At 52.6% G+C, this 27,014-nt stretch overlaps 2 protein-coding genes across 2 annotated transcripts; one reads left to right on the top strand and one right to left on the bottom strand.

Moving 5' to 3' along the window:
* The first annotated feature begins 65 nt into the window (after positions 1-65).
* Positions 66-5,300, top strand: LOC134150745 (uncharacterized). Its single transcript, XM_062594795.1, has 3 exons — positions 66-2,231; positions 2,950-3,241; positions 5,270-5,300. Exons 1-3 carry the CDS (start codon positions 1,541-1,543, stop codon positions 5,298-5,300), a joined length of 1,014 nt encoding a protein of 337 aa, XP_062450779.1. The 5' UTR covers positions 66-1,540.
* On the bottom strand, positions 4,821-26,458 carry TBC1D22B (TBC1 domain family member 22B). The gene is made up of 13 exons (XM_062595249.1): positions 26,366-26,458; positions 21,494-21,550; positions 19,946-20,253; positions 18,936-19,115; positions 18,366-18,436; positions 17,790-17,918; positions 17,262-17,327; positions 16,150-16,264; positions 7,689-7,795; positions 7,198-7,273; positions 6,720-6,847; positions 6,376-6,471; positions 4,821-5,878 (listed from the first exon to the last, which is right to left on the bottom strand). Exons 1-13 carry the CDS (start codon positions 26,419-26,421, stop codon positions 5,750-5,752), a joined length of 1,518 nt encoding a protein of 505 aa, XP_062451233.1. The 5' UTR covers positions 26,422-26,458; the 3' UTR covers positions 4,821-5,749.
* Between the last annotated feature and the right edge of the window lie 556 nt (positions 26,459-27,014).

Raw genomic sequence — 27,014 nt, 5'->3', positions numbered from 1 at the left:
TGTGCGCGCATGCATGCACACATATGTCTTAGAAATTTATTTTCTAGTTTGGCATTTAAATCCTGATTCCTATGACTATGCTTGTTCCAGTAACATTTCATACCACGGTTCAGTGCAGTATTGAGTACAAGCAAAGATAACTTTATTTTTAAGAAACAAAACTAACTTTGAAGCTGTCTGAGAAGCTGGTGCAGCTTTGCAGATACTGAGGTTGATCAGGGTTGGAGGGAGATGCATCTTTTGTGTCGTTCTATGCACATTTGGTGTAATACTCCTCTTCCTTTCTTTCCTTCTCTTTTTTTTCTGTCTCTTTTAATGTTCTCCTCCAGCTCGATTTGAGTTGAAACCAAGCGCTAACTAGAGCACACGACCATTTTGCCTTTTCGCCTTCTCTCACACACGCATATCCCTTCCTTGGTGTGTGGGTCTCCAGCTTTGTCATCCATTAAAAAGCGAACAAATCCAGCTCTGCAGATAATCCCTGGGGTTTTGGGGGTTTGCATTGCAAAAACATGGGAGAACTAATGTTGGGAAACTGATGACAAAAGCTTTTCTATTAGCCAAGGACGGACTTACAATTTCTTGGATCTCTTGTGTTGTGTCTCCCCTTTTGCTTTTCCATTTTAAGAACCAAAGGTGCAGAGCAAGATTGTAGATTGAATATCATCGTTTCGCTTTTTAACTCAGTATTTTTTTATTATTTTAACTTTTTCATACTAAAGAGAATGTGGGGTCAAAATAATAATAATAATTATTAATAATAATAATTAATGGGGGGGAGTAATCACTGCCATTTCTACTTGGTCTACTTTTTTAAAATACCACTTCTTATACATTGGGACATGAAACCACACTTTAAGGAAGATCTGTAACATATAAAGAGATGGGGCATAGGATTTTGTAAAAATAACAATAATAATAATAATGCCTGTGGAGTGTGGCTAGGGAAGGACATTATGTACATAGTTGTAAAATATTGTTCTAAATTATTTAGACCTATTGTCACCATTCTTGAAGTCCTCAGTTGTGTTGCTGGGTCTTTTATATGCACACAGTGTAATTTATTTAAAGGAACATATACTTTTCCAGGTGGTAGCTCAGCTGTGGACTCGTGACCTGTGTATATGTTTTAAGATCTTGGGATTTGGGTTTTTGATTTTTTTTGTTTTGTTTCTTTTTTTTTTTTTTTAATGACATTTTAGAATTTGAATTGGCTAATATCCTGCTGTTGCTACGGGACCTAAATGTTACTGTCAGTCTGCTGTAAAGCACAGATTGCTCTATTTATTGTAGAAAGTGAGTTTATTTGCTTTCTAGAGTTGTTTATATCAGATGGTATAAGAGAGGTAATAAGAAAATCTATGCTTGTAAAGAGGAAAAAAAAAAGCTAATTTTACCTACTATAATCTGACTGTCTGAGACTATATTTTCTCTCTGAGAAATAAATGTTCTAATGTAAAAAAAAGAAAAAGAGGCCGTGGTGGTGTCATCCTGCTGTCCAAGCTCCTGGCGTGTCCTTCGCCCCGTCTGGCAGTGCGGGATGCACACGGGCGTCCCGGCAAGCGCCGCTTCGACCTCCGGTGTCAGGGCAGGCGCTTCCCTGCGCCGGGGTTTTGCTCGCTGCGGCTGTGTTGGGCGTCGTGACCCACGTCCCGGCTCCGGTGGGTGTTGCTGGGAGCTGCCCAGGCTGTCGCAGGCAGCACCTTCATCTCAGGCCGTCATTAATCTGTTGCAAGTAAAACTTTCTGCTGGAGAAGTTTTATTTCCCTTCCGTTACTTGGTGCTTCTTGCTTGGCATTGCCAAATGTTTCAGCTGGAGCTGCCAGCTTTTCCTGATCCGCTTCTCCACATTTCTTCAACCTCCTTCAGGTTGGGATCAGGAGGAGGGGAAGTGGAACGGATTTCCTCTGCTATTCCTAATTTTCTGGATTCTCTGTCTTTTGTTGGCAATGTGGCAGCCACCGGACATGCGGCCAGTGGGCACCACGGCAGGAGATCTCTGGGGCTGGGAGCCAGGCACATCCCGAAGAGCGGCCCCGGTTGTGGGTGCCCCAGACAAACGACCAGACTTGGCCGGCCAGTGGAGAAACTGCGGCACAGGTTAGGGGCTAAAGGGATGGGGATGGAGGAGGGGAAGAGCTCCCTGAGGACCAGGAGACCAGCCAGGACCTGCTGCCACCGGAGACCGGAGCACGTCGTTGCGCAAGTTACTGCAGGAACGGGAGGAAAAGGTAAAAGTCTCAGACTCTTTCAAAGCTTCATGCTTTGATTTGGAGAACTAAAGGAATATAGTGTGTATGAGTGTCTGTGTGTCTGTGTGTCTGTGTGTCTGTGTGTGTGTGTGTGTGTGTGTGTGTGTGTGTGTGTGTATTCTGTGTGTGTGTGTGTGTATATATATGTGTGTGTGTGTATATATATATATATATGTACAGATACATATATATATATATATATATGTACATATATACATATATATATATATATATATATATATATACACACACACATATATAGATAAAAAGGAAGGTTTTTATGAGGCATAATATTCACGGGCTCAGGTAGATTTGTGGCTGTGAAGGTATTAAAAGGTGAGTTTTTTTTTTTTTTTTTTTTTTTTTTTTTAATGATTTGCAGCTATTGCGAAAGGGGAAGGATGAGTTAGAACTAAGCTGGGCCATTGCCGGGGTGTGTGTGTGTGTGTGTGTGTGCGCGTGTGCAAACAGGCCAGCAGCCCCCTCCCCTCCCCCCCGGCCCCAGCCTGGTCGCGCCATGGGTGCCGCTGCCAGGGTGACTGGAGCACGGCAAGGAGCCAACGCGGGCGCCGAGGGGCAGCCATGCTGGAAGCCCCCAGGAAGGAGCAGCCTCTCTGGGGCCAAGAGGAGGCAATCTGAGGGGTACTGAGTTGTGTCAGGCCTCAGCCCAGGTTTTTGTATCTTTTTTTTTTTTGAGGGGTGAGGGCAGGAGCGGAGCCGGCGGTTGGGGGCTTGCCCAGCAGCTCGGCCTGCGCGGAGCCATCCGGGGGCTGGAGAAGAGGTGACATTTGGAAGCCGTCCAGCAGGACCCGGCTGTTCCTCTGGAGCCAGGTGGCCCTTTCCTGGCAGCGAGGAGGCACTGCGCCAGGACAGCGCAGGGGGGGGAATGCTCAGCACCTTGCAGGATTGGTGCTGAAGCCAGGCTTCCCCGACTCGTGCCTGGGTGGGGAGCGCCGAGCTCCAGCAGAAACGCAGATGGACGGAAAACAGCAAAATCCCGGCCGAGCGGGGGGGGGGGGGGGGGGGGGGGGGGGGCCTCCCCCACGAGGAGCCTCCAGTGCTCTCCTGCCCTGTGCGGGGATGGTAACTAGAAGATGGCAGAGGAAAGCAAGCCATTAGCCATCAATTACAACAAAGCACGGGCAATAAACGCAGGTAATTAAGCTCCACAAAAAGTAATTACATTTGTTCCACTCCATTGGCCATCTAATAGTAATTAAGGATGGGAGGGGAAGAGATTTGGAGCAGGTTAAAACTTTGTTGTGAGCAGCATGGGCTGCAGGGAGGTGCAAGGAGACTTGTCCTCCTGCCCGCGCTCAGCAGTGACCGCGGATGCTGGACAGGGCTGCAGATGAGGTTCCCAGCTTGGGCATCGTCCAGGAGAGGACGATATATTTATTTTTATATATATATATATATATAATATATATACACACACACAGTTGGCACGCCTGGCCCCACTGGGGTGCACTGCCCCCCTGAAAAAAAAAGCAGCAGCTGCTCAGTACCCAAAAGAAACAGCTACAACCCGGCTGGGTTTGTTTGGAGGAAAGCTCGCGCAGCCGTTCCTCACCCTGCGCGGGTCATGCCGGCTGTTAGAGCTGCAGCCAGGCGCTGGGTCCCGGCTCTTCGGAGAGGCTTTCGCCCGGGTGAGGGCAACGCGCGGTCCGAGGAGGAGACCACCGTCCTTCCCGGTTGGGAAACCAGCTACAACTTGCCCAAAGCGAGGAGTCATCGCCCCCAACACAGAGTTTCCAGACCACACGGTTCAGTTGTTGGTTTGGGTTTTTGTTGTTTTTTTGTTTTTGTTTTGTTTAATTAGTCATGTTAAACTAATGACCACCAGGTCTGACTCTCAGAGAAAACAACACAAGGCACACACAAAAATAAAGTCCAAATGCCTGAGAAAAAAAACAACTCCGGCTTAGAAAAGTGATTTCTTGAGACACTGCTTGGAGTTTTATTGGCAACAGGGCTCTGCCTCGTGCTCAGCCCCGGCCCCTCGCCTCTTCCCGCCAGGGACAGCAGCAAGAAGCGGCGGAAGCAGGAGCCTCCGTGTCGTGCCGAGACAGCCGAGGGCACCGCGCCGCCGGCGCCCGCCCGCAGGAAGCGACCAGCCCCTTAAACCATTCCCGACTGGTGTGATTCAAAAGCAGGCAGTGGCGAGGGGAGAGGAGGCCAGCCCCGGCCTCGCCGTCCCCGGGCTGCCCCGCGCCGCGGGAGCAGGGGGGCAACAACCCCCGCTCGGGGATTGCCCCATGGGCAGGGCCTGCAGCGATGTGCCCCGCTACCCTGTGCTTCCTCCACCCGGCGCTCCCGAGCCTCGAACCTCCCAGCCCCACTTTATAGAAGGGGCTTCACACTACAGCTTTGTAACGCACGTCTTGCCAACAAGTCCAATGCTCTGAAAATAGGTTAGGGCAGAAACGGCCACAGCTCCGAGCCCCTCGCCGCTGGCGGGGTCCAAAGCCCCACTACACCGACCCCAGGCAGCCTTCACAGGCGTGGAAAGGATGGGGAGAACAAGGGATGCACCTTATAAATATAAAATCATATCTGCTACAAACAGAAGACGTATATCGTACATCTTTGACCCATATACACAAGAACACAATATACACAGAACGCCGCCTCGGAGGAGCGGGGGCCTCGCCGCGGGGTCGGGAGCCGCTGCTCCCCTGCCAGCCCCCCGCCTCGGCCCGCGCTGGCAGGGGCTGTGCCAACAGCACGTCGGTCACAGCCAGAGTCTCGTCAGGCTGATGTGTGTCTTTCAGACCGTGTGTGGATAGCTTGGTCCCCCCGCTGTGCCAAACACACGGCCCACCACCTACCCGGGGGAGGCAGAAGAAGGGGGAGACGGAGGGAGGGCAGGCGGGAGCAGCTCTCACGGACCCACTAAGTGCTTGGCCTCTTCAGACGCTCAGAGCAAAGCTTGGCCCTGAGAGAAACTTCTTGCCCTGCTGCCCCTGAGGGAAGGTTTCCGGCCAGGCGGGTCTCTGATAAGGCATTTTCAACAGGGAGTTGGATCAAACCATGTCTGAAGAATGAGCGGATGAGATGGGACAGCACACACCTGCGTGTATCCATGAGCACGTGTGCACAGGTGTGTGGCAGTGGGTAACACGGGGCAGCAAAGCCAAGGCAATCTCACCCGGACAAGGACAGGGCAGGGGGAGGGTTTGTCCTTGGCTCAGTTTCTCTGTAAAGCTGCTCCATGTCCCCCCCCAGCCCCGTTCAAGCCTCTCTCTCTGGCTCAGGCCACTGGCACAGCATGAAATACTGACGGTCGTTGGAGTGGCACATCCAGGCGCGTGGAGTGGCAGACAGGCACACGTAGGATTTAAGACGACAGTCAATGTGAGCTTTGTACAGCGAGGAGCAGCTCCCGGCCGGAGTGTCTGAGGACTTGGACGACAAAATGCCACAGTGATTAGATCGGGCCAGGACGAGGGTGGGCGCAGGGCAGAGGGGAAGAGGAGGAAGTCAAGTCCCGGCACCTATCGGCGGTAATGATTGGGGGCATCTGCAAACATGTACTTGAGCCTGTAGGCTTCGGCAAGCAGGAGTCCAATCTCTTCGTTGCCCCAGTGTATCGTTGGTAGATTTTGTAACAACATTAGAAGGCCCTGGAAGAGGGGAAGGCGCTTAGCTGGGGTGGTCAAAGACAGCACACGTCCACACCAGGCTCAGGGCTGGCATCAACAGCGGCAACAGCACAAACCAACCTTCCCTCACGGCTCTCGCAGGCGCGAAAGGCTCAGAGACGGCACCGAGATGTGCTTGTGTCTAGTTTTGAATCAGCACAGCACCTCAGGCTTCCCTGAGCCTCTTGGCCACAGGGTGCTGCCACCCCCTGTTACAGCTGGACACCAGAAGGCAGATGTGAAGGGACTTGGCACGACCAAAGCTCGGGTCTAGGGACAAACTGGCATTTGGAGCTTGCTCAGCTCTCTGTGCTGAGCATCAAGGCCCAGAAGTTACTTGTGAGCAGAGATCCTGAGACTGGAAGATCTCAGAGCCAGTTTTGAGATGGTCGTTGACTGCATCTACATCAGGTTGCCATCCAGGGCAATCCCCTCCCCTCTTCCCTAAGGGAACCGACTCCCCCCGCCCAGGGACTTACTTGGAAGTCTTCCTCATCTAGGATCTCCTTCCGCCACTTGATCAAGAAGGCGGCGCAGACATACAGGTGGAAATGAGAGAACCCTTCTGGCTCCGACTGTGGACAACAAAACCCTACATGAGCTCCCACAGCTCAGCCGCAGTGTTGCTCTCCCAGTACATGGCCAATCTCTCGGGACACCCTTTACACCCCGTTGGCTACAAACACTCTAGGGGCCACACTCCTTTGCTTCTCCCACCACCCCTGCTGCATAGTGCTGCCAAACCACCTCCTTCCCAGTGCACAGAGAATTGGCTCTGGAGCCAAGGAGGGAGGGAGGGAGGGAGAGATGGGGGCCTCTATACCTGGTAGGTGTCCCAGAGGCGGATGGTGCAGCGAAGAGGCAATTCTCTCATAAGAAGATTGTTCATCCAGCGAAAGGCAAACTGCAGGTATTCGACCTCGTACTTCCGAAAGTGATTATGTACCTGCTCTGAAACGGCACCTTTCACTTACACACCTGGGGATCACGGTGCCCCAGCTCCCGCACAAGGTACTGCCCCAACAACTGCTGTCACACACTTTCAGGTGGAGACCTTATTCATTCTCCCGAACGTGGGAGACAGGCAAATCCTGCCCTCGCGAGCCCTCTGGCTAACAGTTCCTCGCCCCATTGCCCTCCCTCTGTATGCCTCGCAGCCAAGCCCCCACGCTCCGCTGTGCTCCCACAGCTGCAAGCAAGCCCCCTTTCATGCCAGCACATGCCCCGATGCCCCTCAGCTCCCCAAACGCCTGCCACCTGCAGCTCTCCTCCACCCCTGCTCTGATCCCTTTGTCACCTACCATCAATCCGGCTGACTAGCTCCTCCAGGGCTTTAACTTTCTTCTGGATTCCTGGCTGTGCGAAGGTGTAGTTATCCTGCGGGGAGAGGCCATGAGTCAGAGGCACCAGCTGTAACAACAGCTAGAAATCAACAAGTTTTCTACTCTGAACCGACTGCTACAAGCCAGAGACACAGCTCTTGGGTATCCTGGTCATCTGCCCTGGCGTGAAGTCCCTAGTTGGGACAGTACAGCATCTTATTTCCAAAGGATTTTGCCAAAAGGTTTTTCCCAATGAAGTAGGGAAACCTCCACCACACTAAGACAGATACCTGTCCCAGCAACAGCGTAAGGTGACAAACACCTAGGCATAGGCTCCCTAAGCTCTAAATCCTAGGGGTGCTGCAGGTCTAGTAGGCTTCTCTAGTTGGCCGTGCTCAGGATGTGGAGCTCTTGGCTGTGCAGCTACCCCAGTGAGCAGAAGATAGATCTCCATGGCCCCAGAGGCTCACCTGTATCCCATCCAGCAGCTTGCTCATGCACCAGAAACTATCGGCTTCGATGCTCCGTAAAACGTCCTGCGACAGGTTCGTTACGTCAAAGTTTTCCACATCCTCTTCTGCAAAAGAGACAGAGAAGAGAGTCGGGAGGAAGGGAGACACCAGACAGCTCATGTGAGCACTGAGTCTTTAGCAAAGCCTTCAGTGACAAGCCCTGGAGAAGTGGCTGCTTGGAGGCAAGTGAGCCGGCGCAGGTAGCAGTGGGTAAGGGGAAGGCAGGCAGCTGGGAGCAAATGGAGGATCTCTTCACTCAGTATGACTGGAGACACCCGCAATCCCCTTCTACCACTGGGACTTGCAGGACAGCCCCTCCTCCTGCTCACAAAGACACAAAACTCAAGATCTTGCAAGAAGATCTGAAGCCCAAAAGGGGGTTAGGGATATAGACGGCACCATAGCATTTCCCAGCTCTCAGCCTTTCCCTCGGTGAAAAACCCGAGGCTTCCTTTCCCCAGCAGATTCTCCCAGACTCCATCAAGCCTCAAAAAGCTGCCAAGCTCCCAACTTTCTACACTGGTCACCCTGCTAACAGGCCTTTGAGCGCACGAGAGGGGGCCTCGCTCCCGCTCAGGTCCGCGCGCATGCTGCCGACGGCGCGAGCGGCCGGCCTGGCACAGCACGCGCCACCGGTGCACCGACCCACTTCTCCAAACCAGGTCAGCAGCAGGTGGAGGGCTGCAGGGCCCAGGAGACACTCGCAGCAGTCCAGACACAACCCAGATCCTCTGGGGACTGCAAGAGGGATCCTCCAGAAGTGCTGCTGCTATTGCTAACTCCGCAGCAAGGGCTGCGCTCGAAGCCCCTGACGTTCGCGACCGCCCCCGTTAGAGCTCAAACCCTCCTGGGCGAGGGCAGGTCTTTGCCAGCTGGCAGCACCACAGGGAGAACCGGGAGAGGCGAATCCTTCCTTGCAGCCAGAAAACTGAAGCAAATGCTGCCCTCTGTCCTGGGCAGAACGAGGAGCTGGGCTCCCATTCCCAGTCTGGTGGAGAGAGGATTTATCAGTGCCAGCGCAGGGCTGAAGCGTAGCAGAGACAAGCAGCCATGCCTGCCTTCCACAGGAAGCGGAGCTGGGCGCGGACGAGGCACCTAACTCCCCTAGGACCCAGCAATGCGATTAACAGACTGAATTTGGAGCATGGGAACTCCCCCGGGCTAATCACCCTTGAGGACTGCCTCCCCCCTTCGCCTGCCAACCCCACACGCTGGCTTCAGAGGGACGAGGAAGAGCGGAGCGCTCAGATACACGCACTCAAAAAGCATCAGAAACAACTGCTGAAGCCTCATAAATCGCACAGGGAAAGCAGGGCTCTCGGGCACAGTTGCAAGGGCCCAAAAATCCCCAAACATCTTCCTGACCAGCAAAAGCCTGAGTTAAATCCACCACGGAGCTGTGACAGCCTGACAGCAGCGAGACTGCTCAGCTTCGCAAAGCTTCTCCTCCTCCTCGAGCTGCAGCGAACAGCAGCAGCCCCATGCAAGAAAGAGCCTTGCTGCGGGGGAAGCAGAGATTTGTACAAGCTCGTTTTTCAAACCCAGCTAATTAGGGTCGCCACGCGCAGTGCCCGGTGGCAGCTCCGTCCCCAAAGGGCGCTTGCAGAGCACAAAGGGCTGCGCTCGCTTTTAAACGGGCTCATAAACTGCCAGGAAGGGCAAGGGAGGGAGGAGAGGCTTTGGGAGCAGCACGGTGCCGAAGCTGGTTGGGTTTGCAGCGCAGATTACCTGCTCCAGGCCAGGCTCGCCTTCACCTGGAAGCTGTATGAGGGCAACAGGCAGGTAAAGACAGCAGCAGCTGATGGCTAGGGCTCAGCTCAGTGTGCAGAGCTGTGGGTCTGGCGCTCAGGGCCTGGCAGACCCAGCAGCTCCCTCCCCTTCGTCTTCTCCGTTCAGTTCACGGCAGGAGAGCACTCGTCACGCTGCTGACAGAGGCCGCCGAGGGAACTGTCACACCGTTAAATTGGATCAACAGATGCCAGGGCTAAACTGGCCGACATCCAAACCCAGAGGCTCGGAAGTCTGAACTAGCGTCTGTGATCTCCTTTGGAAAGGAGAGCAGGAGAGGACAGGGCTCGGGGCTGGATCCGGGCCACCCTCCCGGCTCAGGGAAGTCGCAGGGCGGCTGCCGCAGGCCGGCCACGCTGCCTGCCAGCGCTACGAGAACCGACAGCACCAGATCGTCCCTGCAGGAGGATGCGACGCTGTTCCTACCTCGGCTTCCCCTCCTGGAGGGCACTCCGCTCAGGAGCAAGCTACCACACAGAGCCTTTAGGGACAAGCGCAGGCTTCAGCCTGCTTTAATCCAGCAATCTGCTACTGCGGGGAGAGCAGCAACACAGTTCTCCAGCTGTGGGTCAGCACCCCAAGTCATCAGTCACTTCCCTGGCTTCTCTGCAGCCCCCCTCAAGCGTCCCAGATAGTGAGACACAAACCTGTTTAATACCAGTTGCCTTTCCCAGAGAACTTCCCCTGCAGAGGAAGGGTGCTATGCAGAGGCCCGTGTTGATACTAGAAGCCACAGCAGGGGAAGGGACATTCTGAAGCCCAGAAATAAGAAGAGGAGCAGGCAGGCAGGAGAAATAGGAGAGAGATGGGAAGAGGATGGACAGGTAAGGAGTGGGACAAAACTACGTGCATGCAGCTGGTCGAGGAGGCAGGCTCAGCCACGCAGGAACCAGCCTTACACAGGGGACTTCCCCATACAGGTCCAGGGATGGGAAGCCTAGCAGGAAGACCACAGAGGAGAAGAGGATGCAGTGACAAGCCCAGGTGACAGAGAACAGCCTGCCGCTTGCATTGCTGCTGGAGCAAGAACAGCAACCCCACGAGAGGAAACTAGTGCTAGGACGTCCCCAGCACAAGCCAACACACACAGCAAGGAGCTTTGAAAAACCCTGGGATCCAGAGCCTACAACTCAGCACAAACATCTGCTCACGGCATCATTAAAAGCCCCCCCACCCCCAGAAAGGGGCAAGATACTCAACATACGGCTCTGACATGAACTGAAAGGGAGCCAGCAGCTTGGTGACAGCCAGTTGTGGCTGGACTGGGGGCAATGGTGAGACCACTACCAGAGCTACAGGATGCCCGAGGGCAGAGGAGAGGGAACACAGCCTCGGAGAAAGTAAAGCTGCCCTAAGCGACCTTTCAGGTGGCCTCAGGGCAGACAGAGGAGAAGGGGGATCTTGGTCCTACTTGAACTCTCGCCTCCAATTCCAGGCAGGGCTCCAGCCTCCCATATCACTGCTTTCTGCAGGGAAGGTTTGATGTTTCTTCTCCCTTCATCTCTGTTGATGTTTTGTGCCAGCTGGGGCCCAGAGAAAGGACAAGATACTTGGAGAAAAGTTAAACCAAATACCTCAGTCCACAGCTGTGCAGAGTAATGGGTAAGTTTGTGCTGTGCTTCATGAGTGATGGGTCAGACCAACATTCCTAGTTCAGCTGCTCTAGGACAAGAATGGAGCTGAGAACAAGCCTGATGTTACATCCTGACTTGAGTTAGTCAGTGTGACTGGTAACACCAAGGTACAAGACTCTCCTTCCCTTCATCCAAGCTCCACCTGCAACATCTGGCTATTAATCTGGTCCTATCTACCGGGAAATAGTCTTAATTTAATCACAATAAATTAGTAACAAAGCTGGTTATGAACAAGCAAGATTGAACAATGCTTTCCAAGGCATTGCTCCCCTCTACAGATTTGCTGAAACATCAAAGAGGTCCCAAGCCAGGACAATCCTTTAAGCAAGGTCTTGAACCACAGATAGAAATGACCTCATATTAAGATGGGTGAAGAGCACTGCAACAGGGTGCAGGAGCCAATACTGGTACCATTTGGGGGTGCTAATCTAATTTCTCAAGGGCCGTTCAGTCCCCTACTCTATCCTTGCCACTTTAAATAAGGAGGAAAGAAAGGCCACAGGATCTGGGAGTGCAATCCCCTGACTCAGTAGAGGGGAAACACGAGACTCAAGCTAAGAGGAGCAGTTTTGGCAGGACCAATGAGCTCAGCATGCGTTTGCCAGACCTTCTCCAGCAGCGCTGTGGACTGGTGCTGGGACTAGTCCAGGGAAGTTCAGGACACAGGGAGCTCTACAAACCCATTATCAGCGTCACCTACAGAAACAAGCAGGCAATTTCTTCTGGCAGGTGCTGAGATAAGCTACCTGCCCCAGCTCCTCAGATGTCAGATTGCTTCTCCTCGCTCATCATTCAGCTCTGCCTCTCCCGTCCCATTCAAAGGGTGGCAACAGCAAGCTCAGCTGCTCCCACACCCTCAGCACCTCCCTTGAGCTCCTCCTTGAGACAGCACCAGCTGAAAGCCAGCAGTGCTCAGCCATCTGTGGCAGAAGTCAGCAATCAGCTGGGAGCAGGAATAGCTCCCGCTACGGATCTGACAGCAGCAGGGGCCCAGAGCACTCCGCTTGCTGCCACGCAGCTGTGTCTGTGCAGGAGGCAGGCAGAACATCTCAGGAGAAGGCAGACCAGCTTGCCATGCTGGGGTAAGGAACAAACAGAGCAGCTAAATCCAGCCCACCTGCCAAGGGCTCACAGTAGACTGGATGGGGACAGGGAAGGTGTGGGGACAGGGAAATTGTTTTCCAGTCCACCCACAAACGGGAGGACGCGCATAGGTACAGGTATGAAAGAGGGGCACAGAATTTGTGAGCTCTGGTTTCACATGTATCCACAATCTCTGGCAGGAAGCAGGAAGGGGAGAGCTGGCGTTTAGTGGGTTATGTCACTCCTAACAGCCACCCGGCCCAGCAGCCCAGAGACCCTAGAGAACAGCACTTGCAGGATCCAGCCAGCCTCCTTTGGGTCAACATCTGTAAGGCTGACGGGCAGTTTTGCATCCAGACTGGGTGCAAGAAAAGGAAAAGCAATAGGCCCCAAATGGCACTGGAGAAAGGGGCAGAGTTCAGACATAGGGACCAGAAGCTCTGGAAAAGAGCTGCTTCTCGCTGTTTTAACCTAATTAGTATTTTCTAAAGCTCAAAGGCACTCACTGGATTCAAGGCACTGTAGGCAAAGGAGAAGGAAGCAACATCGGCAGCGGCCTTTCAGAAACACGCCAAGCCTAGGGAGATGCAAGTTAATCCAGTTCCCTCAACATCAGAGCGCAGCTACAAGTAGTATCTTGTCATGAGTATTTTACGCTCACTGGTGGTCTGCTCACCTTCTTCAGGACCCTGAGTGGCATACACTCTTCCTCCCCACACCTTCTACAGGGAGGAAGAAAACCTACCATATCCCACAGAGAGCAGAATGGCCCTGCTCCTACATCCAACCAAACTGCTCTAACTACTACCTTGAGTTTACAACCCAAGTTTAATCCCTCTGCACACAAGGCCCCAGGAGTTCACCAGGTTACTGCTGACCATTGCTTCATTGCTCATATGAACTTCAGTGCAAGGAAGCTGCAAAATTGGCTGCTGAATGTGTTTGATAAGCTGCAGATCAGACACTACTCAGAGCATCCACCTTTCCTAGTGCTCTGGACACATTCTAGCCCTGGGTGGGAAGCCAGTCAAGCCCTCCAAGGGCTTGTATTTGTTTTAAGCCTTGCTCTAGCACTTGATATATAGTGGAGACACACTAATCAGCTGATGAGCATGAAGGAGAAGTTTAATTGATCTGTAGAAGAGTTGATTTGTTGTCTGCGAATTTAATACTTGCCCAAGCACAGGATGGGTTAAAAAGCCCAGTCAGCTTGGATGTGGGGGCCAGTTTATCGGAGGCAAGGCTGCTATGCAAGCCGCCAATAATTCGAACAGTAAGAGCAGGCCGTGGGAGCCTGGCCTTGTGTTGAACAGCTAACTGAAATCAATAACTTGTGAACTCCCACCGCTGCCTGAATCACTGGAGATCCCTGGAGAGCTGTGCTGGTCCTGCTGAGTTAGCCAGGCAGTCCCAGACCCTGCTACGACAGGAGGCAGCCCTTCAAAAGCTCTAATGCAAATCTCAAAGGAAAGGCAGTAGGCAGCTCAGCAGAGAAGTCAGCCAGCCAGCAGCAGAGTTGGTCTCTTCTAGCCTGAGGCTTTGCATCCTGTAGTCAACAAAACTCCTATTCTCAAAGAAGAGTAGGAGCAGGAAAGCCAAGAGGTTTGAGGATGGAGCTCAGGAAAGCACTGAGGCCTCCTGCAGTAAGGCCTGTGATCCAGACTCACACCTCCTAGGAGGCCACGCTATAAAAAGGCCCTGGGCACCCCTCCTTCTGGCAGGAGACAGGAGCTTAAGCAGGGCTGAAGCAAGTGCTCCCAGAGGCAGCTTCCCAGGAAAGGGAAGGCAATCTTCACCAGGCTAGCTGTACACATACTCCAACACACCTTTGAACACGGAGACACCCTGAAATAACCCATAGGTGTCTGAGGTGCTCAGTGGCTCCATGGGCAGTTGTCGTCTGTGCCATAAAGATTGTTCCCCTTTCTGGGAACAAAGAGCCTGAAGAACACAGGCAGAATTTCCTCTGAACGAGAGACTCCCCACGGAAAGGCGAGCTCTCCCTTGGCACATGCTGCCCAAGGATTAAACTGCGCAAGGCCTCTTTTGGCTCAACTGCTTCAAGAACTTGAGTGTTGCGCAGACTTGGCCGATCCAGGGATCCTGAGAAACAGCAATCCCACACTGAGAGCCTCTGGAGCAGCCCTGCCAGTGCAGAGCCAGTTGTTTGGGAGCCTGTCAACAGCAGCTGTGTAGAAGAGCCAGTGCGCCAAACCAGCAAGTGGATTAACTTAAATCCTGCTGCAACCGGATTTATGGGGCACTGACTGGTGCCACTTCTTTCCCACATATTATTGAGCTCATCCTTACACTTAGGCTGCCTCACAGCCAGATCAAAGGCCAATTAACCACCAAAACAGAGGAATATCACGCTTCTGATCTAAATGCTGGCTTTGAAACCCTGGCTCTGGAGAAAGCAGAACACATGTTGCTAGGCTAAATTCAACTTGATGCATCTCAGGCACTTGAGGTTTTCCTCCAATGCAACTTGCAGAGACAGCTGGAAATGGGAAGGCCATATTCAGTGAGAACTTTTCAGAGAGGAGAAAACAAGCCTGCAAGACTGCAAGAAGCACAGCCCCAGTGAGACAGGTCTGGTGCAGCCACACACACAGAAAGTTGGACACTGACACCCAACACGGCTCATGACTGCAAGAAGTCAGAGTGATACTTGCAGGCAGCTCCAACATTTCAGATCAGCTCTTTTCTTGCATAGAAAACTCACTCTGAACACAGCGCTTTCTAACCCAGCAGATCAATCTTAAGCAGTCAGCCTCCACCAAGACTTAGTACCATTAATGCTCCTCAAGCAGTAAGGCCCAAGAGGGACCAGTCAAGAGAAACCTGCTCAGTTGTCTACCACGCAGTTTGTTTCTCTGTCTCCCAGGAAAGAAAATTCACTCAAGATGAGGAGGAGAAAAAAAAAAACACCCCCAAAACCCTACATTTTGCTTTGGTAGCAAAGACATTTTGTGCTTTCTCCTTCAGACTATAAGCAGCACTGACACTTCTGAGGGATCAGTACCGATCACTTCTGGCTGCCATAGTGGAAACTGGAGTAGCTTCTCTCTTTACAGCATCCTCAAAAGACAGATTAGTACGAGTTTACAAAGCCTTAACTAGATAGTTGATAGCATTCAATGACTTCAATGAACTTTGGATGAGACCCTAAAAATATTTGTCAAGCAGAATTTGTCACCAGTAAGGTTTCATTTTTCACCTTAAGGAAAAAGGAGTTTATAAGAGTCTTTAGGCATAGGGATTACAGCCTCCCAGTGTTAATGTAAGACCCCAAACACAGCTAGAGCTGGAGAAAGAATAAAAATCCTATGGGCAAAAATGACTTGATCTCCAAGTAAAAGTGACTGGCTAATAAAAAAGCCCAAAGCAGCAGGGAGAAGTAAATCTGCTTTCTGAAAGCTCTCAGCTTGACAGACACACCTGTACTAGCAGCACAGGAAAGGAATATTCAAATAGTTTATTTTAAATTCTCAACAGGGTCTCTTTATAGTTCACTCATACCTCAGAGCAAGAGCTAGCTCCCAAACTCAGGCTTTGAGAACAAGATTTCAACCCTTCCCTCAACTCTGTAGTCCGGGATTTTGTTTCAACTCCCTCAGTGCCTAAAAGGCTATTTTCTTCAAAGCTACAACTATATTAAGTACATTCACATGCAAATGTGCCCTTAGCACTTCAACTTTCGTGGAGCTCAGCAACGCTATGAAGCTAAATTCAATTCAACCAGGCAGCCAAGACACAGAAAGAGGTCAAGATGCATCTTTAGTGTGGCACAGGAGCCAAGAGACAAACTCCCCTCCAGCAAGGCAAGCTTTTCTGACGCCAGCACTTCACACCGTCACAAACACTGTGGTCAAGAGGCAGCATCGTGCCTTCAAGCAGCCAGTGTCACTTACCAACATATTCCGAGAGGAACACAACAAAGAATGGAGTGACCAGGTCATTGATTCCCTGTACATAGCCGCTGGCAGGGTGTCGAATGGCCCAGATAAACAGGATTCTTTCAAAGATCTAGAGGAAGAAGGAAGGAAAGCAGGTACCTGCATTAGCCGTGCACAAAGGAAAGGCAGAAAAGCGTTACTGCTAAGCTCGGAGAGCAGAGGTCATCATGCACTGACAGGCCCTCTACAGCAATACTTGTTGGATAAGAAGCACACAAGTCAGACGATATTCTCCCATACCATCCGCAGACCCCACCTCCACAGGCCAGCCCACACTTCCCAGAAAAAGGCAGCTCCTGGTCTCTTCCCTGAAGCCTCAGCTTGAAGAAACATAGAGGTCAACTTTCCAAGATCCAGATGACTTGAGACCCTTTCATCCACAGGGCAGTGCTGCCTCTTACCACAGCTACACACCTTGTTGAACGTGACATGGACAGCCTAGGCTATTGTCTGTGTTCTTTAACTATCACAACCATTAGCTATCAGCACAGTATTCCCAGCTCCACATCACAGATCAGGATAACTCCCAGAAGAGCAACCCCTCCAGACAACCAAACTATGTGCTATTTCTAGCCAGACACAGCCCAGGCCCCAGGACACCACGCTCTGACATCCTACAGATACATGCTGAGCTTGTTTCCAGAGACAACAGATGCCTGCACCTCCTGGCCATCTCTCAAACCTATCACAGCCCAAGACCGTCACATACTGCTTCACCCAGAAGAGGTTTCATAGCCAAGCACAACTGATGTCCTGTGCTGGTTCAAAACAGAAACTTCAGGTCTCTTACTAACTCTTGGCCATGTTTTGCCAGAGACAGCCATGTCCTACAGAACTGATCTCATAGCCTGCGAGCTCCAAGACTGACGTCTTTTGGAAATATGGGACAAGACCAGACAGTTCAAGCAAGTATTTGCTGATCAGTTGTAGAAGGCATCAGGAGTCGTCAGCCAGAGAAGTACAAAGCTAATTCAGTCCAACATTAGTGCTGGTCTAACTCCACATACAATCAGCCTGACTCACCATAATGCAGCAAGGAGCCTCACTCCTCACCCCCTGCCCCTTACCTCTTGGACAAGCGGCTGCTGGAAAAGGGGAATGAGCGGGTTGGTCCTTGGAATGTCAATGTGGATCTGGAAGACAGTGCAGTACACACATCAGCCTTGCTTTTCAGGGGCACAATAACTCACACAGGCCAGTGGAAGGGAATCCATCCTCCCAGTGTCCCCAGGGGAGAGCTGCACTTGCTAATGAGCGCAGCCAGGGCTACAGGTAGCAGCCACACTGAGGTGAAAAAAAAGCACATGCAGTTTCATCTCCAGTCTCTTTTGCTCGGGGCTGGGCAGGTTGCCCAAGCTAGGCTGGGCAAGAGTTGGGGTTTGAAATCTAGTTATTAGCAGCAATTTAGGAAAGGCTTAACCCAGTGCCCTAAAAGAGATGGAGAGGGGCATGGTGCCTGCCTCTGAGGAGAAGTCTCAATAGCTATAGCTAGAGAAACTTCTAGTATGACTTCAGATGCAGGGACAAGCAGCAACAAGAGGGACAGAAGGGATACACCAAGGCAGAAAGCCAGGTAACAAGCAGGGCGCTTGTACCTGCCGGTAGGTATCCTGATGGTGTTCCTCGTTCCGGGAATCATAATACTGCTGGATGAAACCAAAGTATTCCTCTCGCTTGCGCTGCAAAGTTAGCTTTCGTCGCTCCATGTTTGCGGGGAGATAACCCTGCAGCAGGAAGACAGATGTCAGGGTAGACCCTCTTCTCCTACTTCTGGCCACTGACCATCCCCTGAAGTCCTGCTAAGCAGCCATACACCCAGAAGTCCTGTCAGATACAGAGAACTGTAGAAGGTTCTCATAGGTTTTGGCTTTACCAATCTTAATGTCTTTTCTGATCTCAGAGTTCCCTAACTTCATGAGATTCAGCAGCTTGTGGTTAGCTCTGCTTTGAAAACACTTCCAGCACCAGTCTGGGCTTTGTGCTCAGAGATGTAGCCATTACCTTCCCCGATTTTAAACCGCAGCTCATCTGTAGGCTGGGTACAGGCATGACATGAACAAACCTGGTTTAGGACACATGAGGGTCTAGGAGTGTGTGTCCCAGGCTCTGCACAGGCTGTCAAATTCCTCCCACCCACTCTTGGCTCACAGCTCTTGGCTACAAGTACTCACTGACAGGAGACGCCACGTCACAGGTCGGACCTCTCTGGGCACACCAGGCCAGCTGCATTTCCTCAGCTCATCTGCAAACGGACAGTGGTGGTAATGGATTAGATCCTAGGCACGTCCAGGCACCACTACACCTAGAAGGAGAGGAAAGCCCAGTCTGCTCCTGCAGGCGCTAGAGACATTGAGCCTCCAGGAAGGCTCCACGTTAGCAGTGACTGCAGACGTGGGTCTAGGGCAAGGGGAGTAGAGACACTTTCTACTGCTGGCTGCAGGGGCTCTCACCCATCAGTCCCCTCTCAGCAGCATTCAGTCCTCAAGCAGAGTCCAACAAATCCCAGCAACCACAACCATCATCTATGCAATGAGGACAGACTGGAAATAGAGGCAGCCCTTGAATGGCACCGCTGGTGAAAGAGGTTATCATCTGGAACGATCCCACTTGGAACAACTACAGGCAGGAACTTTTCCACCTTGGAACAGACGTGACTGCAAGCTGAACCACATTCCACTGAGGCAACACGTCCCCTCTGCCTTCTCTGTCCCACTCACAGGCACTGGCTTCACTGCACTTACCCAAGTCCGTGTTGTGGCTAGAAAGAAGCTGCCGAAACTTCTCCAGGCGCGTTTTCTCTCTCACTGTCATTGGGGGGGCACCTGAAGCATTTTGGTCAGAGATCCGGGCGACGAGCGGAATGACAGGCCGAAGGGGGAGGGACTGTTGCTTTGGAAGGGGGGTCCGCACACAGGCATCCTCTGGAAGGAGCAGATAACATAGCGAAGGAGACAGCACCTCTCCAGCCTCGCTAGCCATCATCAGAGATTTGCCACTGCAAATTTCACCTGTTTCTTCCCTAGCCCCAGACCTTCACTGGCCCACTAAAAGATCAACACTTCAGACTGGTTCACTGGCATCTATTGTTGCTCTTCCAACATTTTCCTCCCCAATTCTCCTCTCTTCTTCCAACGCTCATCTCTTCCTCCCACCTCTAGGCGTCTGGCTGCCAACAGATCAGACTTCCCCTATCAGGTATCAGAGGGCATGTGGCAGGACTACACGACACAGAGGCATAAGGAGCATGCAGGAATCCCAGAGGAACTGACCTTCAGATGTGCCCTGCTTGCCTCTGATCTAAACAGTGATCAAGCTAATTGCCAGTGCACAGAGGCAGTGATGAGCCACCAATGCCACCTGCTGGCAGCAGGGACCTGCTAGGTTATTCCTAGCAGGGGACATGCACACACACACACACACACACAAGCACTGGGCCACAAAAAAAGCAGAACGTGAACAAGTCTGACCAAGAACTTAACAGATCTCTAGAATCCCTTAGAGCCCAGAACAGTGACCCTACAGCACAGACATGTCTGTATATAAGATATCCAGCAGTAGAGGAGACGAGCATTAATGTCAGGACTTCTAACAAGGCTCCTTGGAGTGCAGCATAGTACAAGGAGGCAAGAGCCTCTGTCAGGCATATGGGCTGTGCTGCGGCCTCTTGCCCGTAACGTGTGTGTAGCAGCAAGAGGTTGGGATCAACAGTCAAGTAGGAGACCACCAGACTATGCCTGAAAATGACTCTTACCAGATGTCCTGGAGAGCTGGGCCTCACTGCTGGACTTGATGACCTTGCAGTTGGTGGGCACATCACTGAGAGCAGACTGGGCCCGCTCAGGTTTCGTCCGCAGCTTACTGTGGTTCTCCAGTACCTGGGCTGCTGTGGCCTTGGCCACTTTAGAGTTCAGAGTTTGGGAAAAGGAAGAAGAGAAGTCCTCGTCTTCATCATCACCGATGTCCCAGGCATCACTGGTGTTTCGGGCAAACTCATGAAAGCTGGAGGCCTTCTTGCTTTTCATAGGCAATGCATTAGCCTTGGAGCGGTCCTTGATGAAACTGGGAGCCAGAGAAAAACAGTATCAAAGCCCTGGCATTAGCCAAGTCCGTTTTTTCCCCCTCCCTACACCCTTGTTCCAATCCGCTAGTCTCATCCTTATCTAATTGCCCTGCCCCTCCTCCCAAACACAAGGAATGCGTTAAGTCTCTCCAGGCTGCTAGCTGCCAGGAGGCAGAGTCTGAGCCAGTAGGATCTCAGGGCATGGAAGGCCATAGTGCCAGCAAACAGCTGGAGAAGTGCCAGGCTCATGAGCCCAAAAGGGCAAACGAGAGACATACAACTTCTCCAGCTTCACTTCCACCCACCCTAGAGAAAACAGGAAGATTAACACAAAAAAACCCTTGCAACCTGGGGAGAGGCATATCAGAGCCTGAAGAGAGCCGATCAGTGCTCGCAGACACTCTCGATGCAGCTGTAATCGCTCCCAGCACACAGGCACTGGCCTGTTTCTGCTTTCAGGCACAGGAGGAGCCTTCGCATTTACCCTTAAGCTGCAGGAGTCAAAGTCCACCAGCTGAAGCGTGACAAAAAAGGGGGAGCCTTCACCACTACACAGCACGAGATAGGGATAAGGAGGCAGGTCAGGAGATCAGCTCTGCCTTTTCCTGCTAGGAAGGGTGCTGCAATTCTGCAGCCGCCGGGCTGCTGATCCACCACGCTGCCAGGCGGCTTTACCTCCCCCCCTTCCCTTAATTCTTCCCTCTGATGGGGAGCGAAGGGTTCAGACACCGCTGCTTAAGAATGCTCCTGTCTCCTTTGATGTGTTCGACACAATACAGACTTCTGGCCATAAAGGGTGCTGGCAGATAAGCTACCCCTGCAACTTTCACAGAGCTCAAGACAGCACAGCACCCTGTTGCTGCCCTTCTCTCCTCGCAGCAGATGGGAACATGTGCCCGAAGTTTGGCCACGCCAGAGCTGGAGCTTAAACCGCAGAGGGTATGCACAGAGGCGCTGGCCTGGATGCTGCAAGCCCAGGGTAGGTACATGCTCCTGTGGGCACTGTCACAACCTACCCTACAGCACTTAGGCAGCAACTTCAGAAACCTCCTCAGGAGTTTGCTCCGAAAAGGCCAATGTAGCTGCTGGGTCATTTTTACATTCCCAGTTACATGGGCCAGTCTGATCAAAGAGGTGGAATACCACAATGCCAGGGCATGCTGGAGACCCTAGCTACTGCAGGACTGAGTCAAAACCCTCCAAAGTAGTCTCTGTCTCCACAAGATAAATAAAACTTACTTTTTGGTGAGCCGGGGATCCAGTGGGGGATGCTGAGCTCCATACACAGGCTGAATGCTGCAGGAAGGGGGGAAAAAAAAAGTGCCAAAAGCCACAGCAGACCCAACGAACAGTCTCCTCAGCCTAGGCTGGGGTCGTACTTCTTGCTTGCTGTCAGGAGCCAAATGCCAGCCAAAAGCAACTTCAATAAACTTCTGACTTCAAAGCCTTAGATCAGAAGTGCCACATTCAGCTGAAGTGAATTTGCAGTTCTTTGCAGTGGAAAAGACAGACCTTTTTCAACCACTTGGCTCTCTCCAGCCTGGCTGAACAAGGAGCAGAAATCTGTTCTTTGCTGCACTGCCGATTCACTCTGAGTAACCACGTGCCTCAGTTTCTCCCAGACTTATAAACTGAAGTCTATTCTCTTTTCCAACAAAGGGCTTTCCAGGTTTGGAGATTTACACTTCTGAGTCCTCAGAGACAGGGACGGACTTCAGCCAGCAGTACTGGGACTCCGCAGCAAGGCATTTGAGAGTTTGAACCCCATGCTGGTTCTCAGGCTCACAGCCAATGCTACAGAGAGGCAGCCTCTGGTATGGTATACAGTTCAGTTCTGGTCCAAACACCAACTTTATCAGCTCCTTCCTACGCGGCCTGAAGCGAGTCACTACATCTCAGCACCCTGGCGTCCCTCCCTGAGGAGCAGGACTAGTGCCCCAGCAGACAGGGAGCCTCAGGGCTCCAAGTGCTCCATGATGAGTGTCACTTTGAAGAGGAGCTATTAGATGAGTGCTCATTACTAGTTCTACAGGCTTTAGAAACAAGATGGGCATCTTGAGTTATTAGCTCCATTGGGGTAATTATTCACAACCTCCCTACCCTAAAAGCTACACTTGGATCTCTAGAAAACAAGTCCTCCCCATCTCCTGGTACACAGCATAGCCTCATGTCCAACTGCAGAGACAAGAGCCCATTCAGAGCTGGCACACAAGGGACAGCTCCTCTTGGGTCCAGGGAGCTGGCCTGGTTTCCAGGAGCCACAGATGGAGCCCGGCAGTAAAACAAGCAGAGCCCAGCAGTGTAGGAGGGGGACTGCAGCTTGGTGCAGCTGGGAAGCACATTGAAAACAAGCTGATGCTGGGGAGGTGACAGCGGCAGGCCCAGCTGGCAGAGGAGGGACGCAGAGGTGCAGGGCAGAGGCTGGAAACAACCGCTGCACAGAAAGATCCCAGTAGCAAAACCTAGCGAGGGGTGGGCTCACCACTACGGTGGCAGCTCTTCGTGGCTGGAAGTGCTCAAAAGGCTCACTGTGTTTACCCACCAACGATCCGAGCCAGGAAAGAGTTTGCTGACTAATTAGCATTGAGGAGTCAGGACAGCTATTAAACAGAGGTGCCCCGTGGGTGGCCATAACAAGCAGTTTATCAAGAGTTTGTTTGGTTTTTTTAAGAAAAAAAAAAAACACCCTCCAAATCAGTGCTGCTTCTGAATGACTCATGGTAGCTCCATTTGGAAGAGGAGCCAGCCGAGCCTCCTGAAAACCACTCAGCTCGCACCATCCTCTGACAGCAGTCACAACACTGCTCTTCTCTGCACAGGGATCCACATTACTGGGGAAAACCCACGCGTGCCAGACGGGCAATGCTCCCAAACACACATAAAGGGATGGCAACTACAGTTAGATCTACTGGCCTCAAGTGCACAAGCCAAATGAATGACATGCATTATAGATAGAGGAGGGGATGTGGCAGCAGCTCTGGCTGAAGAAACCCCTTCCTGGTGCTCTGAAGCAATCAGCTGATGCCTTCACTATCGACTAACGCCTGATACAGCAACAGAGGGTCCCACCTCTTGAGTAGCTCTTATTAAAGAATAATAAGAACCTAACCTCCCACAAATGCAGCATAATTCATCAGCTTGTGCTTCCACACAAACAGCTGAAGGTGACAGTCACGCCTCCAGCAGCCTACAAAGAGGCAGGGCTGAACCCCAGCGTCCAGCACTGCTGAGCTCCATCTGCTGCACGAAGCAGGTTTTCTTCCATGCTTTTTTTTTTCCTTTTTCTCCACCTTTGATCTTGCTGAACAATTCTCTCCCCTACTCATCCATGCAGAGGGTATAAGCTGGGTAGGAATGAGTGTAAACACTTGGAGACATACAACAGGTGACTTAAAATACGCAAGCACATGCACGACTGCCAGATGGCAAGTTGGTGCTGCAGCACCTGTGGTACCCTTGATGCCTGATCCCACTCCTTCAGCTCCTGTCCCTGTAACAGACTCTCAGCAGATCCTAAAGCTCCACACAAAGGTCAATTAGGATTGGACAAGTCAATCAATTGCTCTTTTCTGTTCTATTTTAGCTTATGCTCTCCAGGACAAGGCATTTCTCGTTACCTGTGCCTTCAGCGTCCAGTACAACAGGCTCCCGATCTCTGCTGTGGTATCTGCTTTACACTGCTTGTAACAGTGTTTGGGTTACTGACACTGCAGCACAAAGCATATCCATGAGATCTCTGTGCCATTTCAGAGACAGAACATATTTTATTCCCAGTGGAGTCCGCATCTCCCTTTTTAAAAACAGCAGTTAAATAAAACTCCCTGATGTCTTGCTGCTCATCTCTCTAAAAAGCAGGAAATAATCAGAATGCATCACACAGGATAACAGGCTAAGCCAACCTGACAAAGTACTCCCAAAAATTTACTGGAGTGAGAATTCCCATGGTAAGAACATACGACATTACCAGCAACATGAAACAGCATTTACTAGTAGTGCCACAACACTAAATCTACAAAGGAAAAAGCACCAAGCAAAAGCTAATAAAACTAAACAACCAAATTAACAAAATATCACAGAAAAGAAACCCAACACTGTCTCCAAATCTTTACAAAGCTCTCCTCTGCCAGCTTGTCAGGGCAAAGAATGGAAACAGCCAAGAATCTGTACGGAAATATCTCTCAAAGTTCAGATCAAAAATTGAAAAGGGAGCGTCTCATTAGTGACCATGGACACAGCACATCCCACCGCCACCCTGTGCGGTCAGATTGTCCATTAGGAACGCAGTCTTCGAGATCCCTGTTAGTAACTGCCCTGGGAAGGACAGGTACACAGGATATTTAAAAGTGGCAACCAGCCTGCCTGACACCAGAGGTCAGAAGAATAATTGCAAATTAGCCTGTTAGGAGCAGAGAACTGTGCCAAACATTTGATGTTGGAGCTCATTGTCTAGGCACGACTGACTGCCTCCCAAACCGGTTCACCTAGTATGAGCTTTCCAAGTCAAGGCCCAAAGTCATCAGCTATGGAAGAAATAGGCTGTTGTAGAGAACACAGCTAGAAGCACAGGTGAGATGTCCAGAAAAGGGAGGCTGGCAACAGAGAAAACCCCACGGATGGCACAGTATTTTCTTCTCCCATGAAGAAGAACGTATTACACTTACTGCTTGCCCTTTGCTTGCCACAGATCTGGACTGTCCCACCAACCTGAGGGAACTGGAGCAGTAACTAAGACTAAGAGTGAAAGCACATTAGAAAGAGAATTAACTGGCCTAGCAAGATTTAAAGCCAACTAAGCATTTCAGACTGCACATCAGGAGGGGACAGCAGGGTTCAGATAAGGCAAACAGGAGTATAAATATAATAGAAAGTCTGAGTACCACCAGACTAAAACGTAATGTGTGAAAGGCTCCTCAGAGAGGTGGGTGCCCTCTCCCCTTCCTCCCTGGAGGCTGGCTCCACATGGGAAAACCTTGCTCTCAGGCCTCGTAGGAAGCATCTCCCTCATCATTACCAGCCCCTTCCTCATAAACTCTGCCAGAACAAGACACTTTACTCATTTCCCTCTCCCACCCCAGGTGGGCACAAATGCCTCAACAGGAAAGAGGATACCACACCCAGAGGAAACAAAGCAGGGGAGGTGCACACAGAGATGCCCCACTGGCCCAAACAGCCGAGGGACCCTCAAAACCAGCAGGGTATCAAGTAGAGGTGGCCCAGGAGTGACACCCCACAGAGGAAACAATAAGGAAGGGGGCACCTGTTTTGGCAGGGGCACCTGTTTGGGACGGGGGAGCTGCTGCCCAAGGACACACCTCTAAGGGCTTCAGGAAGGGAGGAGGCTTCTTCAACATCTGTGGAGAGGAGCATGTTTCAGCCCTGGCTCCAGGAAGAGCCTTGCAAGACCCTGACACACACTGCAACGCTTTCCATGGGGCGGGCATGCAGCTGGGGGTCCCTAGAGCCCCCATGCAGAATCCCCTACCCCACAGATGAAGAGATAATACTGACACCCCCTTTCTAGTGGGGGGCCTGCCCCAGTCCAAATCTGCCCCCACAGCCAGCAGATCTGTCCCTGGCACCCCTTCCCATTGCAGGGGGCATCCTAGGCCCCCCAAAGAGACTCTCCTGCCCCACAGCTGGGGGGTGCATGGGCATTTCCGGGTGGGGGGGCTGCTTCAGGTCCCTCAACCCAACTTCTCCTACCCCATAGCCAGCAGGGTAACGTCCTCGCACCCTCTCCTGCTGCAAGGGAGCACCCCAGGCCCCCCAGCAGACTCCCCTGCCCCATAGCCAGGGGGCTGCCCCATTCATGTCCTCCCCGGGGCAGGGGGCGTTTCCAGGGCCCCCAACCAACCCCTCCCCCGGCTCCCTCCTCCCCTCCCCCCCGCAGAGAGCTACGCTGCCCCCTAAGACGAAGCCACCTGCCCCACAGCCGGGGGAGGGGGGAGAAGGACACGGCCCCCAGCACCCACAGCCCTTCCCCACGGCCCAGGGGCCGCCCCGGCCCCCTAGGCGGGAGGACGCTGCTGCCGACCCCGCGCCCCCAGGGGCCTGCAGGGAGGGGACCGCCGCCACCCGCCGCCCCGGCCCGGGCCGGGCCCCCGCACTCACCTGCCGGGCAGCTTGGCGCTCCGCTTCCAGAACTGCCGGCCGCTCTCGGCCGCCATGGCGGAGGGGCGGGCCCCGGCCGGCCAGCGAGCGAGCGAGCCCACCGGCCGGCCGGCCCCGCGGCGGGAGCGGCGGAGCGCGGAGGAACGCGGCGGCCCCCCGCAGGCCGCCTCACCGCCGCCCTCCCGCAGCCTCCGGCGGCGCCATCTTGGATCCGGGCGGGGGAAGCGCCGCCATTGGCCGCTTCGCTCAAGGCGCTGCAGCTCGGCCAATCGCGAGCGGGCGCGGAGGCGTGACGCACGGGTAAAGGCGGGGCGAATAGGAGTTGGGGCGGGGCAGCAAAAGGCGGGAGAGACCATATGCGGGGCGGGAGGGGATAAACCATGTCCGCCCCGGGCGTGGGGGAGGGACGGAGCGAACCATTTTTACTGAGGGGAGTTGAGGCGGCCCAAAATCGGCTGTGAGGCGGAGCTACCTCCCTGGGCTAGGGAACAGAGAAAAAACATCCGCCCTGGAGAGGGGAGGCCGGGCGGATAGGTTTAAACGTCGCAGTGGGGAAAGGGACAAACCATTTCCACTGGGGTGGGGGAGGGAATGGGGCGGACCCGTCCATCCTCCTGCATGGAGAGGGGCGAAACCATCGGGAGAAGGC

This window comes from Rhea pennata, chromosome 25 (assembly GCF_028389875.1).
Source record: "Rhea pennata isolate bPtePen1 chromosome 25, bPtePen1.pri, whole genome shotgun sequence".
Taxonomy (NCBI): domain Eukaryota; kingdom Metazoa; phylum Chordata; class Aves; order Rheiformes; family Rheidae; genus Rhea; species Rhea pennata.
This window is presented reverse-complemented; position numbering and strand designations above follow the sequence as displayed.